The sequence below is a fragment of the Oncorhynchus mykiss genome, chromosome 11, assembly GCF_013265735.2.
Source record: "Oncorhynchus mykiss isolate Arlee chromosome 11, USDA_OmykA_1.1, whole genome shotgun sequence".
In the NCBI taxonomy this organism is placed as follows: domain Eukaryota; kingdom Metazoa; phylum Chordata; class Actinopteri; order Salmoniformes; family Salmonidae; genus Oncorhynchus; species Oncorhynchus mykiss.
The window spans coordinates 74,233,343-74,251,404 of NC_048575.1; the positions used below are offsets into that span (position 1 = coordinate 74,233,343).

At 41.9% G+C, this 18,062-nt stretch overlaps 1 protein-coding gene across 4 annotated transcripts; it reads left to right on the forward strand.

Annotated features, from left to right (window-relative positions):
- Positions 1–4,381: 4,381 nt before the first annotated feature.
- On the forward strand, positions 4,382–17,842 carry LOC110536376 (F-box only protein 21). 4 transcript variants are annotated; one of them, XM_021622129.2, is made up of 13 exons: positions 4,382–4,637; positions 7,452–7,587; positions 8,074–8,183; positions 8,446–8,567; positions 9,580–9,726; positions 11,664–11,800; positions 12,641–12,777; positions 13,084–13,263; positions 13,414–13,428; positions 13,524–13,656; positions 15,190–15,380; positions 15,764–15,921; positions 16,237–17,842. In XM_021622129.2, exons 1-13 carry the CDS (start codon positions 4,414–4,416, stop codon positions 16,503–16,505), a joined length of 1,959 nt encoding a protein of 652 aa, XP_021477804.1. In that variant the 5' UTR covers positions 4,382–4,413; the 3' UTR covers positions 16,506–17,842. The 4 variants fall into 4 exon arrangements, with proteins under 4 accessions (XP_021477804.1, XP_021477806.1, XP_021477805.1 ...); XM_021622131.2 differs by having other exon boundaries at positions 8,089–8,183; XM_021622132.2 differs by having other exon boundaries at positions 4,411–4,637; positions 7,430–7,587.
- Positions 17,843–18,062: the final 220 nt, after the last annotated feature.

Here is an 18,062-nt window from a genome sequence, read left to right on the forward strand (position 1 = left end):
CCAGCAAAATTAAAGCAGTTTACACAATTTAAAAAACATTGTATTCACAACGGACTTCAGAACACATTAAGCACGCATATTAAGTATATGACCTCAGGCCACTACTCTACTACCACATATCTATTGTGGGTGTGTATGCATGTGTCTGTGCCTGTATTTTTATTTTTTTAATTATCTGAATCGACTGCTTGCATCAGTTACTTGATGTGGAATAGAGTTCCATGTTGTCATGGTTCTATGTAGTACTGTGCGCCTTCTATAGTCTGTTCTGGACTTGGGGGCTGTGAAGAGACCTCTGGTGGCATGTCTCGTGGGGTATGCATGGGTGTCCGAGCTGTGTGTCAGTAGTTCAAACAGACAGCTCTGTGCATTTAACATGTCAATACCTCTCACAAATACAAGTAGTGAAGAAGTCAATCTCTCCACTTTGAGCCAGGAGAGATTGACATGCATATTATTAATGTTAGGTCTCTGTGTACATCCAAGGGCCAGCCGTGCTGCCCTGTTCTGAGCCAATTGCAATTTTCCTAAGTCCCTCTTTGTGGCACCTGACCACATGACTGAACAGTAGTCCATGTGTGACAAACCTAGGGCCTGTAGGACCTGCCTTGTTGATAGTGCTTTATGCAGACTAGCGCTTTATTAAGGACAGGCTTCTCTATATCTTAGCTACTGTTGTATCAATATGTTTTGATCATGACAGTTTACAATTCAGGGTTACTCCAAGCAGTTTAGTCACTTCAATTTGCTAAATTTCCACATTATTCATTGCAAGATTTAGTTGGTTTAGGGTTTAGTGAATGATTTGTCCCAAATACAGTGCTTTTAGTTTTTTAAATATTTAGGACTAACTTATTCCTTGCCACCCATTTTGAAACTAACTGCAGCTCTTTGTTAATTGTTACAGTCATTTCAGTCGCTGTAGTAGCTGAGATGTAAAGTGTTGAGTCCTCCGCATCCATAGACACTCTGGCTTTATTCAAAGTCAGTGGCATGTCATTAGAAAATATTGAAAAAAGTAAAGGGCCTAGACAGCTACTCTGGGGAATTCCTGGTTCTACCTGGATTATGTTGGAGAGGCTTCCATTAAAGAACACCCTCTGTGTTCTGTTAGACAGGTAGTGGCAACCCTCCATTCAGGGCAGGTGGGGCTCTGACCCACATTTTTAGCTAAATAAATCAAATCTTATTGTTTTTTTGGGGGGGCTTGTCTGTTTTGCATGTTATTTTGGCATAATACTTGTCACATACCAGTTTGCAAACAATGTTAAAAAATATATATATCATTGAGTTAATTAAGCCGCATACAAACATGGTCTCTTTTTTGCTTTCTTGAGTAAGGCAGCCTAGTTCAGTGCTTTCTGTGGTGGTGGTGGGGCAAGCCAGCAGAAAATACAGAGCGTTGTGCTGTGATTGGCTCAGTGTAATTATTTATTTTATTTATCTGTTATTTTAACAGGTAAGTTGACTGAGAACACGTTCTCATTTGCAGCAACAACCTGGGGAATAGTTACAGGGGAGAGGAGGGGATGAATGAGCCAATTGTAAACTGGGGATAATTAGGTGACCGTGATGGTTTGAGGGCTAGATTGGGAATTTAGCCAGGACACTGGGGTTAACACCCCTACTCTTATGATAAGTGGCATGGGATCTTTAATGACCTCAGAGAGTCAGGACGGGTGTTTATCGTCCCATCTGAAAGACAGCACCCTACACAGGGCAGTGTCAATCACAGGGCCAATCACTGCCCTGTGGCATTGGGATATTTTTTTTAGACCAGAGGAAAGAGTGCCTCCTACTGGCCCTCCAACACCACTTCCAGCAGCATCTGGTCTCCCATCCAGGAACTGACCAGGACCAACCCTGCTTAGCTTCAGAAGCAAGCCAGCAGTGGTATGCAGGATTGTATGCTGCTGGGATAAATGTAATGCCACTCCTGGGGACACTACGTCACCGCCAAGTCTAAGGGTAGAGCTAGAAAATTCTAGCCCCTTTGGTGCTGCCATAGAGTTACATTGGAAGTGCCCCTCCAAGAAGGCTCAAAGGTCATTGGCCACAGATAAAATGACATTAAATCACATTACATGTACAGTAGCTTTGGACTGATCATGTCAACATCATACTTTCAAAAGTAGCTAGCAGTCATCATCATGAATCAAGTCGACAATCTACTGGCAAATTATTTTTAATCCTTGTCATATGAATAGAAATACTGAAGAGAAATTATAGATAAAGGGTATCGGTGCTCATCGGCCACTGCACATGAGCATTACATAACAAGTTGGAAATCGCAAATTCAACAGTGAGTGGTTTGGAAGGAATCAGTGACAATGGCTAACTGCAAGCATTGCAAAGCTATCACTAGCCTGCTATTCAGTGGAGTGGCTGTGTGGTCCCAAATCTGGGATTAAGGGGCTCTTTTCCAAATTTAAAATGATAAACATTCAACATTGGCCATGCTGTCAATGAAGCATGATTTGTACTGTGCCCAAAACATCTGCTAACTTGACTTCAGTGAGTTCAAGACAACTGGGAAGTCGGGAATAAACAAGCTCCAATTGGAAAAATATGATTTGAACGGTCATCCAACTCAGAATTGTAAATCCGGCATCTTTCTAGAGCTACGACCTGAAGATCAATGACATCATCATGATTCGATTTAGCTTTTTTCTGAAATCTCAGTTATTTTGAAATCACCATAAATCCAGAGAATGCCAGACTTTGATGACAATATTTGCCCATGAAGGACCACCATGCCACCTTCCTGTTCAAGTGAGCACCGCACAACAAGGGGGGTCCAAAAATGTATTGTATGCTGCTGCATAAATTATGTAATATACCAGGGAGATAGATATATGTATACTGTAGCTAAGAAAGTAATACTAAGTGTATGTTGTGTAGTAAGCTGTTAGTAGCCCATGTACCTCGCCCTAATAATTTGGTTTATTTACCCCTCTTAATTTCACCTACTGTTCTGACTTGATGATGCACATGCAGCCTATAACCTGTTTTAGAGAAATGTAATAATTGAATATTGTAAGAGCTTTCATTGTCTGCTTATATGCCCCATTTATTTATCCTATGGTTCTGACTTGGTGTACAGGGAGAACACTAAGAATGCCCCATGTTCTGAATACTGTCACTGTACATTTGAAAAGTGCTAAACAAATAGTTATATAGACTATGGCCGTCCTAGCACGCTCATTAATGTCTTAATCGAAATTGCATCTTATCCTCTTATCGTTCCCCTATGCCATAGTTTGTACATCTCAATTGTTATTAGAAACCACATTTGTTTAAGCAAGTCAGACATATCAGCTATATATATTTAAAAGGCAGTAAATTAGGCTGAATAAACAATTTCGCTGCCAGACAAGGCTCTGCTGACAGCCAGGTGTAGCGGTGGTAAGGTGCTTGGACTGCTGTTGGGACAGCTTTCTGTAGGCCGTTTGTGAGCACCGTTTGTCACGGTTATAGTGGTTGATGTGTTGTGTTGTATTGTATAGTGTAGTGGCTTTGCTGGCATGCATTATACTTTCTCTTTTTTTGCCCCACCAAGATGTGCATGCTAAAATCGCCACTGTAGACCGGTAACTCTTTATCCACGATATAGCAGGGGTGTAAAGCCATAACACATACGTTTTTCCAGCAGCAGACTATGATCAATTTCTCTCAGCCAATCATCAGTCATAATAAGTGCGGTGCTTGTTGAATGTCCTTCACTATAAGCGTGCTGAAAGTCTGTTGTCAATTTGTTTATTGTAAAATAGCATTGTATCTGGTCAAACACCATTTTTTCCAAAAGTTTACTAAGGGTCGGTAAAAGGCTGATTGGTCGCGATTTGAGCCAGTAAAGGGGGCTTTACTATTCTTAAGTAGCGGAATGACTATTGACTCTTCTCCAGACTCTCCAGGTCTGAGGGAACACACTTTCTAGTAGGCTTACATTTAATATGTGGCATATAGGAGTGCCAATATTGTCCGCTATAAACCTCAGTAATTTCCCATCCAAGTTGTCAGACCCCGGTGGCTTGTCATTGTTGATAGACAACAATCATTTCCGCACTTACTTTACCGAATTCAAATTGATAATGCTTGTCTTTCATAATTTGGTCAGATATACTTTGTGTATGTACAATTGAAATTACATTTGTTGACATCCTAACATATTAACCATGGCGTGTTGATATATCACTACTGTATGCAGCATACACTTGTCTTGTTGTGACTAACAACAGTGAATTGATTCCATAAAACGATTTAATTTTTATTTTTTAAATAACAATGTTCCAAATGTGCCCCTCCGGACGGTTTTGAGACGCTATTGACAGTTCTGTGTGATCTCGAAGTTCGGCCCCCTGCGCCAGAAAGGGGCGGACTTGTGGATTGAGGTAATCGGAGTAAACAGTAAAGATGGCGACGTCTGGAGCAGGAGATGGGTGCTCCAGTTTGAACGGGTTCGTTTCCGAGATAGAACAGAAACAATTTACAGACCTGCCAGCCGAATTACTTGAGTACATCTTATGCTTTCCTGTCCTCAAACATGTCGACATTTGCAACGTGTCCTGTAGCTGCAAGCGGCTACACGACGTTTGCCACGGCAGGGGGAAGGTCTGGGGACACCAGTACAAACTCAGGTGAACTGACATTATTATCATCTTGTTAGCTATCTTGCTAACTAGAGCATTGACTCTCTAACGCTAATTGGCATCTAAATCGCAGTTGCCTCTGTAAAATATTAGATATATTTCAGTACAGTCAGAACAGATCCGTTATAGCGAGTAAGCAAAGGGAGCTGTCTAACGGCCGTTGACTTTCTGCTGATGCACCACATTTGACATCACACAAAGCAGTAGGTACTATAGCCAGTTTAGCTAGGCAGCTATACTAATAAAATGTCTCAGTCAAAATAACAATTTCACAATTATTGTCTTGTGCCGCTGAGGACAGCTATTGAAATTGTGTGACCTTGAATGGTGGGAAATACAGTGATTGGACTGCAGGTCTTGTGTAACGTGAGTTGTTGTAAAAATCAGTTGGCTTGACATGGCAAGGCTTTGTTTTTCTCTGAGTCCCATGCAGTAACGTAGTGGTTAAGAATATATTGGTATTCTTTGAAGACCACCAACTATCAGCAAGCTACTTATATCATTTGCAATTTAGGTAGTGCCTTTTGAGGTCAGTTTCGATTATTATTATTTTTAAACATGAAATGCATTATGAAACGATGACTTTAAAATGTTTTTCTGAGCTTTTTAATGGCAATTCCACAGCCTAAACAGAAAATATCCCATTGTCTCTGATCAGGTCCACATTGGGTAGACATCAATAGAAACATAGGAAATTACTATGTATTATTTCAGTTGTGTATATTACTTAGTTTTTATTTGATTACGTTCTTATTTTTCATTCCTTAAAAGTCACCATCTCATCTGCTCAGGCAGTAGCGGTCAGCCAGGCCATCTAACATTGTCATCCCCATACTGTACTGCCTTTAGTCATCCTATTTATACTGAACAAAAATATAAATGTAACATGCAAGGAAGTTGTGATGTCTTTAGTATAGTTAGCTACCGTGGTTGTCATTCTGACTTAGCCTAGCTATACTGAACTAAAATGTAAATGCAACATGCAAGGAAGTTGTGATGTCTTTAGTAGTTAGCTACCGTGGTTGTCATTCTGACTTAGCCTAGCTATACTGAACTAAAATGTAAATGTAACATGCAAGGAAGTTGTGATGTCTTTAGTAGTTAGCTACCGTGGTTGTCATTCTGACTTAGCCTAGCTATACTGAACTAAAATGTAAATGTAACATGCAGCAATTTCAAAGATTTTACTGAGTTACAGTTCATCTAAGGAAATCACTCAATTTAAATAAATAAATTAGGCCCTAATCTATGAATTTTACATAACTGGGCAGGGGTGTGGCCCTGGAGGGCATATACCCACCCACTTGGGAGCCAGGCCCAGCCAATCAGAATTAGTTTTTTTCCCCCACAAAAGTGCTTTATTACAGACAATACTCCTTAGTTTCATCAGCTGTCCAGGCGGCTGGTCTCAGACGATCCTGCAGGTGAAGAATCCGGATGTGGAGGTCCTGGGCTGGCGTGGTTACACATGAAGTCAGTTGGACTTATAGCCAACTTCTATAAAACGATGTTGGAAGGGGCTTATGATAAATTAACATTAAATTCTCTGGCAACAGCTCTGGTGGACATTCTGGCAGTCGGCATGCCAATTGCACTCTCCCTCAACTTGTGTCATCTTTGGCATTGTGTTGTGTGACACAACTGCTCATTTTAGAGTGGCTGTTTATTGTCCCCAGCACAAGGTGGACCTGTGTAATGATCATGCTGTTTAATCAGCTTCTTGATATGCCACACCTGTCAGGTGGATGGAATATCTTGGCAAAGGAAAAATGCTCACTAACAGGGATGTAAACACATTTGTGCACAAAATGTGAGAGAAATAAGCTTTTTGTGCATATGGAAAATGTCTGGGACACTTTGAAACACTTTACATGTTGCCTTTTTTATATTTTTGTTCAGTATAGCTAGCCTTCCAAAGTGTGCTGCAGAGCTGTCCGACAATCACTTTACGAGTTCATCAAAATAGATAAGGCATACTTTCACATTGTCTCTGGCCCTCTTGTCGTTGTTGTGTACGTTCCTTTCTCAGGTGGTCTGTGTGTATCTAACGTAACGTAGCAGATGTACAGGTGTGTTCTTCCAGAGATCTATCTAATGACGAGATGCTCAAGTCTCCGCCCTAACAATGGGAGTCGTTGTCCCAAAGGTGGGAAGGCAGGTGACAAACTTAGGTCCAAAATAAACCCATAGAAACGCATTGGGCTTGTTTTTGGACTGATTTTGGCGAGAGTAAAACCTTTCGCTTTGCCTCTTCCTCTCTGATCTGTCTGAACCTCAAAAAAAAACTGCTGCAAGGGATTATGACCATTGTTGTTAATTACTACGTTTCTGATCTGAACTAGGTTGAATATTTGCTTAATGAAAACTACAACTCCTTTAATCCCTGCATCCCACATGGTTCTTGATTTGATTTATTTTGTGAATGATTTGATTTCTCTCTAGAGAAATGTGTTGCTCTCTGTTCACACTGCTATGCTTTATCTTGGCCAGGTCGCAGTTGTAAATGAGAACTTGTTCTCAACTAGCCTACCTGGTTAAATAAAGGTGAAATAAAAAAACAGAATTGAAGTAATTGAACCGACGTTGGTCAATTAGTTGTTTAATAACCAAAACAAATAAATGTTGGTTAATCGTTCAGCACTAAATTGAAGCCTAATGCAGATTGCAGACATTGGATGCTTTTGGATTGTTTTATTGTGAGTGATCATGTGTCAGACTGTCACACACCTCAAGTCAATACTTTATATGGCTAACTGTCTGCCTTAACTTTCTGACTGCAGTCCCTTTTCCTACACTCCCCAGATGGCCAAGATTGCAGAAGCATTACCGCCAGAACGAGTGCTGTGATTGGCTGAAAGAATACAGAACGCGGCACACTGTTGGTCTACAAATACGACGAACAGTTGTATCCATCTCCCAGAGATTCTTCACAGAAGTTGTAAGTGATATCTTTAGTAGTAAGCTGCCATTGTTATTGTCATTCTGATTCAGCCTAGCTATACTGAACAAAAATATAAATGCAACAATTTCAAATGTTTTACTGATTTACAGTTCATATAAGGAAATCAGTACATTTTATATATTCATTAGGCCATAATCTATGGATTTCACATGACTGGGCAGGCCTAGAATTGCATTTTATATTTTTGCTCTGTGTACTTCTTGGAGACGGAAAGAGGTGTTACTAACATTGTAAAAAATGAGCATGAAAGATACTGTATTTATTGGCCATCCTAACCCCACCACGCTCAATGTTTGACTGGGCTGGCCTGATGGTGTATAAGTGCATTGTGTGTGTGTGTGTTGAGCACATGCAAGCGTGTGTTCCCTGCCCTGCGTGCATGTGCGTGTAGTGGTGTCCGTATTTGAGTGTGTGTGAGTTGGGCTGGCCTCTTTAGCACTAACCCAGAGATCTGTAACGCAGCCTTGCGTTGGCCAGGTGCTGGGGGACAGCTTTGCTGAGATCGAGTCCCTCGGCGCCCCAGAGCACTTCTGTGAAGACGAGCTGCTCTCCATACTCAACTCCGACAGGAGGTAAGAACCATGTCCACACTCCAGTCCAGCACGAACAACTATCTTTGGCCATTAATTCGGTGTTAATCCTCCCTGGAGCGTTGTAACAATGGACAATGAAAATCTGTTTTTCTCCCTCCTCTCTTGCCTTCTTTCTCATCACTCTCTCACCAATCTATCTTTCTCTCTCATTTTCACCTCCCTTGCTCCATCCCTCTTTTGCGCTCTCTCCCTCGCTCACTCTTTCTCCTATCTCTCTTCACACTCTCTCTGCCTCCCATAGGAAAAGCCTGACACTGAAGTACTATGCAAAGAAAATCCTTTATTTCCTGCGCCAGAAGAACATCCTGAGGAGTTTAAAGATGTTTTTGGAGCAGCCTGCAGAGCAGCAGTCAGCCCTAGAGGGTGAGTCATGGACGTGGAATGGGCCTAGCCATACACTACATTGCGCTTAGGTTGATAATACACTTTCATGACTTGCAGTGTAAACAAGGCAGTGGTGGAAGAAGTACCCAGTTGTCATACTTGAGTAAACGTAAAGATACGTTAATAGAAAATGACTCCAGTGAAAGTCTCCCAGTAAAACTACTTGAGTAAAAGTCTAAAATTTTGTTTTAAATATACTTAAGTATGAAAAGTAAATGTAATTGATAAAATGTACTTAAGTATCAAAAGTAAAAGTATAAATCATTTAAAATTCCTTATTTTAAGTAATCCACAATGCACCATTTTTTATTAAAAAAAAATTTACGGCCTGCCAGGGGCACACTCAACACAGTTTACAAATGAAGCATGTGTGTTTAGTGAGTCCTCAGATCAGAGGCGGTAGGGATGACCAGGGATGTTCTCTTGATAAGTGCGTGAATTGGCCCATTTTCCTGCCCTGCAAAGCATTCAAAATGTAACGAGTACTTTTGGGTGTCAGGGAAAATGTTTGGAGTAAAAAGTGCATTATTTTCTAATGTAGTGAAGTAAAACTCTTCCAAAAATAAAAAATAGTAATGTAAAGTACAGATACCAAAACTAAAGACTTAAGTAGTACTTGAAAGTATTTTTACTTAAGTACTTTACACCACTCAAACAAAGTAACGCTGAATAATATGGACATAATAACATACATGTGGTGTGGGCTTAGCCATACACTGCACTGCACACTGCACTGCACAATACACTCTTATCCTAGTGACTAGTGTTAACAAACTCAGAGAAACGGCTTGGTAAGCATTGTCTTCTTGTGAATAATGTTGGGCATCTTGGGCATAATGTTGGAAATAATGAGGTGTTTAGGGAAAAAAACAATGTCTGTGCATTGTGGTTTTTGAAAATAACATAAATAGAGTGAAAGTGTTAAGGCCATAAGAAAGAATGTGTATAACCAGCTTTTTACAGTCTCTGATTGTCTCCTCTCCTGTTGTAGGAGCTCTGCTGGTAGACCAGTATTGTAACCCCCTGGCAGATGTGTCATTGGACGGTATATCCTCCCAGCTGGAGGAGATCACTGACAAGATCAAGAAGATGCTGCGGATAAAGAACCCCTCTCATCCAAGCCTGAGGGTCACACAAGGTTGGTCTGGACTGAGGAGTTGGAGAGAAACACATGTTCTCTCAGTGTCTCTTAGGAATGAATACAAAGAGCTTATACCAAAGCAAAAAAACATAGTCTTCATGTGGAAAAGTAGTCTTCATGTGGAAAAGTAGTCTTCATGTGGATTTGAAGCAGAATAATTAGTCTTTCGTTTTGAGTCCATGCACGTTCATGTTGACATACGATCCATTTTTGTTCTGAAAATGCCAAACTTGATTTTAGAGTTAACTCGCCCTTTAAAATATCTAACCAGGTACAGTTGAATTCGGAAGTTTACATACACCTTAGCCAAATACATTTAAACTCAGTTTTTCACAATTCCTGACATTTAATCCTAGTAAAAATTCCCTGTTTTAGGTCAGTTAGGATCACCACTTTATATTAAGAATGTGCAATGTCAGAATAATAGTAGCGAGAATGATTTATTTCAGCTTTTATTTCTTTCATCACATTCCCAGTGGGTCAGAAGTTTACATACTCTCAATTAGTATTTGGCAGCATTGCCTTTAAATTGTTTAACATGGGTCAAACATTTCGGGTAGCCTTCCACAAGCTTCCCACAATAAATTGGATGAATTTTGGCCCATTCCTCCTGACAGAGCTGGTGTAACTGAGTCAGGTTAGTATGCCTCATTTTCTATAGGATTGAGGTTAGGGCTTTGGGATGGCCACTCCAATACCTTGACTTTGTTGTCCTTAAGCCATTTTGCCACAACTTTGGAAGTATGCTTGGGGTCATTGTCCATTTGGAAGACCCATTTGCAACCCAGCTTTAACTTCCTGACTGATGTCTTGAGATGTTGCTTCAATATATCCACATCATTTTCCTGCCATCTATTTTGTGAATTGCACCAGTCCCTCCTGCAGCAAAGCACCCCCACAACATGATGCTGCCACCCCCGTGCTTCACGGTTGGGATGATGTTCTTCGGCTTGCAAGCCTCCCCCTTTTTCCTCCAAACATAATGATGGTCATTATGGCCAAACAGTTCAATTTTTGTTTCATCAGACCAGAGGACATTTCTCAAAAAAGTACGATCTTTGTCACCGTGTGCAGTTGCAAACTGAAGTCTGGCTTTTTTATGGCCGTTTGAAGCAGTCGCTTCTTCCTTGCTAGCGGCCTTTCAGAGTATGATGACATAGGATTAGTTTTACTGTTGATATTGATACTTTTGTACCCGTTTCCTCCAGCATCTTCACAAGGTCCTTTGCTGTTGGTCTGGGATTGATTTGCACTTTTCGCACCAAAGTACGTTAATCTCTAGGAGACAGAACGAGTCTCCTTCCTGAGCGGTATGATGGCTGCGTGGTTCCATGGTGTTTATACTAGCGTACTATTGTTTGTACAGATGAACATGGTACCTTCAGGCGTTTGGAAATTGCTCCCAAGGATGGACCAGACTTGTGGAGGTCTACAATTTTTCTGAGGTCTTGGCTAATTTCTTTTGATTTTAATATGATGTCAAGCAAAGAAGCACTGAGTTTGAAGGTAGGCCTTGAAATACATCCACAGGTTGACTCAAATGATGTCAAATAGTCTATCAGAAGCTTCTAAAGCCATGACACAATTTTCTGGAATTTTCCGAGCTGTTTAAAGGCACAGTCAACTTAGTGTACGTAAACCTCTGACTCACTGGAATTGTGATACAGTGATTGATAAGTAAAATAATCTGTCTGTAAACATTTGTTGGAAAAATTACTTGTGTCATGCACCAACTTGCCAAATCTATAGTTTGTAAACAAGACATTTGTGGAGTGGTTGAGAAACAAGTTTTAATGACTACAGCAAGTGTATGTAAACTTCCGACTTCATCTGTAGGTCTTGAGTGTAAGTATAATTTTGTTTAATTCTCAGCCCTTTTCTTCACTGATGTACTTTACAATGTGATCCTGTTTTCTGATTGTGTCTGGTTCTAGGCGATTGTTTTGCTGTAGATGACTTTGATCTCCAGAGACAGGTGGTCGTTACCCTCAATGCTGTTTTATACGAGCAGCTTCAGTACAAGGGCAACGAGTGTGACTACTACAACCCTCTCAACTCCTACATACACCAGGTATGAGCTACTACAACCCTCTCAACTCCTACATACACCAGGTATGAGCTCCTACAACCCTCTCAACTCCTACATACACCAGGTATGAGCTACTACAACCCTCTCAACTCCTATATACACTAGGTATGAGCTACTACAACCCTCTCAACTCCTATATACACTAGGTATGAGCTACTACAACCCTCTCAACTCCTATATACACTAGGTATGAGCTACTACAACCCTCTCAACTCCTATATACACTAGGTATGAGCTACTACAACCCTCTCAACTCCTATATACACTAGGTATGAGCTACTACAACCCTCTCAACTCCTATATACACTAGGTATGAGCTACTACAACCCTCTCAACTCCTACATACACCAGCCATGACCTACTACACCCCTCTCAACTCCTATATACACTAGGTATGAGCTACTACAACCCTCTCAACTCCTACATACACCAGCCATGACCTACTACAACCCTCTCAACTCCTATATACACTAGGTATGAGCTACTACAACCCTCTCAACTCATACACCAGGTACAGTAGCTCAGAGAGGTTATAGAGGACATGGATGATGATGTTTTCCTTGGCCAGTATTCGCAAATCGTGTCAGAGTTTTAGTTCTGATCAGTGTGTCTTTTCAATCATGATGAATAACAGTAGTTGGACAGGGGGACCTGATCCAAGATCAGCACTGTTACTCTGAGACCTTGTGAAAATGGGCCCTGGACTTGATTATTCAAATAGTGAAAGTCTATATAGGACCTTTTATAATGCTATATCAATCAACTAAGAAACATGACAGACATTATGTGGCTCTCATACTCCCATGTCTCCTCCCTACGTAGGTGTTGCTCCGCCGGACAGGCATTCCCATCAGCCTCTCTGTCCTTTACATGACGCTGGCCAGGAAACTGGGGGTTCAACTGGAGCCTGTCAACTTCCCCAATCACTTCCTGCTTCGCTGGTGCCAGCAACAAAGAGGGTAAGGGGCCAAAGTGTGAGAGGAAGTGAATGGAAGGCAAATGCTTCTTTAGTGATCAAGGACTATACGTTTTTCCATCCACTGGCATAGTTGTTCATAGAGACAATCATAAAATTAATTGATCTTGATGGGATAGTTTAACGTTTAGTTTTCAACTAGTTCATGATTGGGTGAAATTCAGTATTGCGCTCCCAAAAATGCTTGTTTTCAATTTACCCGATGTAGCATTGTCTGCATTGCATGCCAGAAACCGCGTCAAAGTAACATGTTTGTACTTGTATTGATAAAACCTCATGTCTCATTCAGGAGTGGGGACATCTATGATTTTGTGTACATTGACGCCTTCGGTAAAGGCAAGCAGCTGACGGCTAAGGAGTGCGAGTACCTCATTGGTCATCAGGTGACTGCAGACTACTACAATGCCATCAGTACAACAGAAGTGCTGTTAAGGATGGTGGGAAATCTGCTGAACATCGGCAAACGAGGGTAAGACTTATGAACATAGGAATGTTTTTTTTTCTTCTGACTAATATATAATTTATGCTTTTCTGACATCAGAAAATCTCCAACCGTACATCATGGAATTGAATCAATCCAAATGTTTCTTTTTTCTTGATTTTTCTATGTTGTCCTCAGGATCTCATCCTTGAGGTAATGTTAGAGTTGGTCAAAAATAAATTCCTACACTCAACTGTCGCTGTTGTGGTATGAAACAACACTGTGTATCACTGTGCTATGTCATGCAGGGAGGGCAATGAAAAATCCTACCAGCTGCTGAGAGACTCTCTGGATCTCTACCTCACCATCAACCCAGACAACGTTCAATACCTTCTACTACAGGCCAGACTCTACTTCCACCTGGGCATCTGGCCTGAGAAGGTTAGCATGATATTTCAACACGGCATATCTACATTTACATCTTGGTAATTTAGCAGACGCTCTTATCCAGAGCGACTCCCCCATGGGAATCGAACCCACAACCCTGGCGTTGCAAGCGCCATGCTCTACCAACTGAGCCCCACGAAACCCAAATACACTACATGGCCAAAAAGTAGGTGGGACACCCCTTCATATTAGTGGATTCGGCTATTTCATATACCCGTTGCTGACCGGCGTATAAAATCGAGTACACCGCCATGCAATCTTCATAGACAAACAATAGCAGTAGAATGGCCTTACTGAAGAGCTCGGTGACTTTCAACATTGCAACTTCATCGGACGCCACCTGTCCAACAAGTCAGTTCGTTAAATATCTGCACTGCTAGAGCTGCCCTGGTCGACTGTAAGTGCTGTTATTGTGAAGTGGAAACGTCTAGGAGCAACAACGGCTAAGCCGCAAAGTTTTAGGCCACACAAGCTCATAGAACTGTACCGCCGAATGCTGAAGCGCGCATGGTGTAAAATTAGTCTGTCGTCGGTTGCAACTGCTCGTCGGGAGCTTGATGAAATGGGTTTCCATGGCCGAGCAGCCGCACACATGCCTAAGATCCCCATGCACAATGCCAAGTGTCGGCTTGAGTGGTGTAAAGCTCAACACGTGTTCTCTGTAGTGATGAATCACTCTTCACCATCTTGCAGTCCGACAGAGGAATCTAGATTTGGCGGATGCCAAGAGAACGCTACCTGCCCAATTGCATAATGCCAACTGTAAAGTTTGCTGGAGAAGGAATAATGGTCTGGGCTGTTTTTCATGGTTCGGGACCCTTAATTCCAGTGAAGGGAAATCTTAATGCTACAGCATACAAAGACATTCTAGATGATTCTGTGCTTCCAACTTTGTGGCAACAGTTTGGGGAAAGCCCTTTCCTGTTTCAGCATGATAATGCCCCATGCACAAAGCGAGGTCCATACAGAAATGTTCAGTGTGGGAAAACTTGGCTCAACCCCATCGAACACCTTCTTCCAACATCGAGTGGAAAGCCTTCCCAGAAGAGTGGAGGCTGTTATAGTAGCAAAGGGAGGACCAACTCTATATTAATGACCGTGATTTTGGAATGAGATGTTTGACGAGCAGGTGTCCACATACTTTTGCCCATGTAGTGTACATGTAATTGGACCGAATGGCTTTACCCTGGCTTTGATACTGCAGATTTTTTGTAAAAAAACAACAAAAATTGGTCTGCCTTTCTTTTTTTTAAAGTTGTATTGTCACATACACCAGATATGTCCAGTGAAATGTGTTGTTTTACACGGCACCCCTGGAGCAAATAAGGGTGCCTTACTCAAGGGCACATAGGCAGATTATTTTTTTCGCCTCGTCTGCTCAGGTTTTCGAACCAGCAGCCTTTTAGTTACTGGCCCAATGCTCTAACCGTTAACCTGCCTCTACCTGCTTACTACAGTCCAGAGCAGAGGACAAGCTTTCCCCAACTGATAATGACTGGTGTCTGACCCCTCTCCTGCCTCTTCCAGGTCCTCGACATCCTGCAGCACATCCAGGCGTTGGACCCGTCCCAACACGGGGCAGTGGGTTATCTGGTACAACACACCCTGGAACACATCCAGCACAAGAAACACCCTGTAGATCCAGAGGTGAAGAGACGCAGCGCCCCCGAACACCTAGAGCTGCAGTACAGTGTAGGCCTCATCATGAAACACAAGAGGTGGGTCTGAGCAGTCAGTCTGTCCGAGCAGCCTGTCTGCCTGCCTGCTTCCCTGTCCGAGCAAACAGTCCGTATGCATGTCTGTCTGTTTATCCATTCCGTCTATTAATCCTTCCTGTCTATCAATCCCTCAATCTTTCCATCTGTTTGTCCTTCCATCCATCCCTGAATCAGCTGTTTGTCCTCCACCACCCTCTATCTGGGTAAAGCTGCCATCCTCTGCTGTTGATTAACACTGTCAATGTAAAACTACTGTACTCTGTTGAATGTCAGAATAGCTATTTATGGAATAATGCTTTTTATTATAATCATTGTGATTTATAAACCTGTAGTGTGCCCTTTCCCCATGTGTGACACTGTGTGACTGTCCCCCTTCTCTCCAGGTCTGGCTATAACTGTGCAATCTATGGCTGGGACCCCAAGTGCACCATGAGCCAGGAGTGGATTACCACCATGAGGGTCCACCAGCTGTCCAGCGGGGCTAACCAGCCCTTTTACAACGTCTTAGTGCAGGACGGCACCTGCCGATACGCTGCCCAGGGTACATCTATACCAGAGACATTATCTTTCAGTGACATGTACAGTATGTCATTCTCAATGTCAGGGCAGTGGTAGTTCGTTAAGGAGGCATTCGTTAAGGAGGCAAACATGACAAATGTAATACTTGAAATGCTTATTGAAGAGTTATACATGCTGGATGAGTAAGGTGCTGCTAAGGTGTAGGCCTATATACTTTCAAATGTACACAGAATATGCAGCTATCTTGTACAGTAACTTGCCTCGGCTCAGTTTGAGATTTCCTGTTAAATGATACTATACTTAGTATCTTTATGCCTCTTTTTCTCTCGTCTCCTAGAAAATCTAGAGCCCCATTCTGCCCCTCTGGAGATCGCTCACCCGGAGGTGGGACGCTACTTCTCAGAGTTCCATGACAGCCACTATGTTGCCAATGAGGAACTGCAGACACGCTACCCAGAGGACATGGCAGAGACCCTGGGCACCGTACGGGACCTCTACCACAGACTGATGCCCAGCCCAGTGCAACAGGAGAGCCCCAACGGCCCAGAGGGACCTTCCCAGGAGAACCAGGACAGCCAGGAGAACCAGGACACCATGCCCACATAGCTAAGCCTTCATTACTCCTCGGCCCCATTCAAAACAACCTCTAGTTCCTACCACCTAGGCACAGGTACATCTGAAAGGATTGGATGTGTATAAACAATATGGCAGAATTACAACTAGCCTGTCATAGGGCAGATTGTAGCTACTACTAGCCTAACCTAATGTGGAAAGATGCCTGAGCGGAGTCCTCACTTCCGTTTTTCAGGGGAAATGGAAGTTAGGTTGAAAATACTTTATCCCTGAAAACCAGACATCCGCTTTCAGCCAATGCCGCTAAGGGTGCTACTAGCCTATTGTGTAGCAGGTTGGCGCTACGACTAGCCTTTCATAGGACAGGGAGGCATTACTACTAGCCTATTATCGGGCAGGGTGGAGCTACTACTAGGGTCTAGGGGTTGTTTCTGGACAGGGCCCTCTGTTCCCCATCCAGTTCCATTACTTGACACAACATCCTGTCCCCAAAACCATCAGGGCCGTTGGTATTCACAGAGTCTGAGTAGAAAGTGCTGATCTATGATCAGGTCCTCCACCTGTCCATATTATCTTATTCACTATGATCTTAAGGGCAAAACTGGTCCTAGATCAGCGCTCTTACTCTTGAGAAGCTTATTTTGAATACTGACCTGTTAATTCTTCAGTACCTGGATCATGTGCTGTACCACCGCCTGCCAACCAACACCAGTCAAAGCCAAAGCCCCTTTTCTCTCTCTAACTTCATGAAGACTTACTGAGATCGAAAGACTTACTCTCTCTCTCTCTCCACCTCAATATACTTTCTCCAACATCTGTCAAGAAGAGGTCTTCCCAGACTTGACTCCCTAGTCTCTCTACCCCTTTCCACTTCCACATGAAACAATATTAAAAAAATACTTTACAGTATGAAACAATATGAAAATGAGACTTACAATATGAAAATGAACCTTGCAGTATGAAAATGAGCCTTGCAGTCTGAAACGATATGAAAATTAACTTTACAGTATTAAACAATATGAAAATGAGTGTTACAGTATGAAAATGAGTGTTACAGTATGAAAATGAGTGTTACAGTATGAAAATGAGTGTTACAGTATGAAAATGAGTGTTACAGTATGAAAAGATAGAAACATGAGCGTTCCAGTTTCTACTCACACATTTTGAGTTGAATACTTTCAGTTGTCCCTCTTTTCTTCTGTCACATTACATTATAATAATGATTCATGCACTTATGAAAGGATGACTTTCACATTTCTAGAACGTGTTATTAAAAAATGCTGTATATTTACAAGTAAAACATTGCAGAACTACAATGACTTGAAACAGGAATGGGTTGCCAGACTTAATAAATATAAATAAAATGTTTATTTTGGTCTTGACTGTGTTATTACATAAGCCTACTGCAGTTTTTTTTCTGTTATTTCTTCTAGAATGTTCTCTGACTTGAGAATATAGTAGGTATATGTTTTTGAAAGATAAGGGTCTGTAACGTTACACTCAATGACAATGCCTTTTCACTACACGCAAAGATTACATTTGAAATGAGTCTCATTCTGCTATTAATGACTGATTGTGCGTCCGTCACAT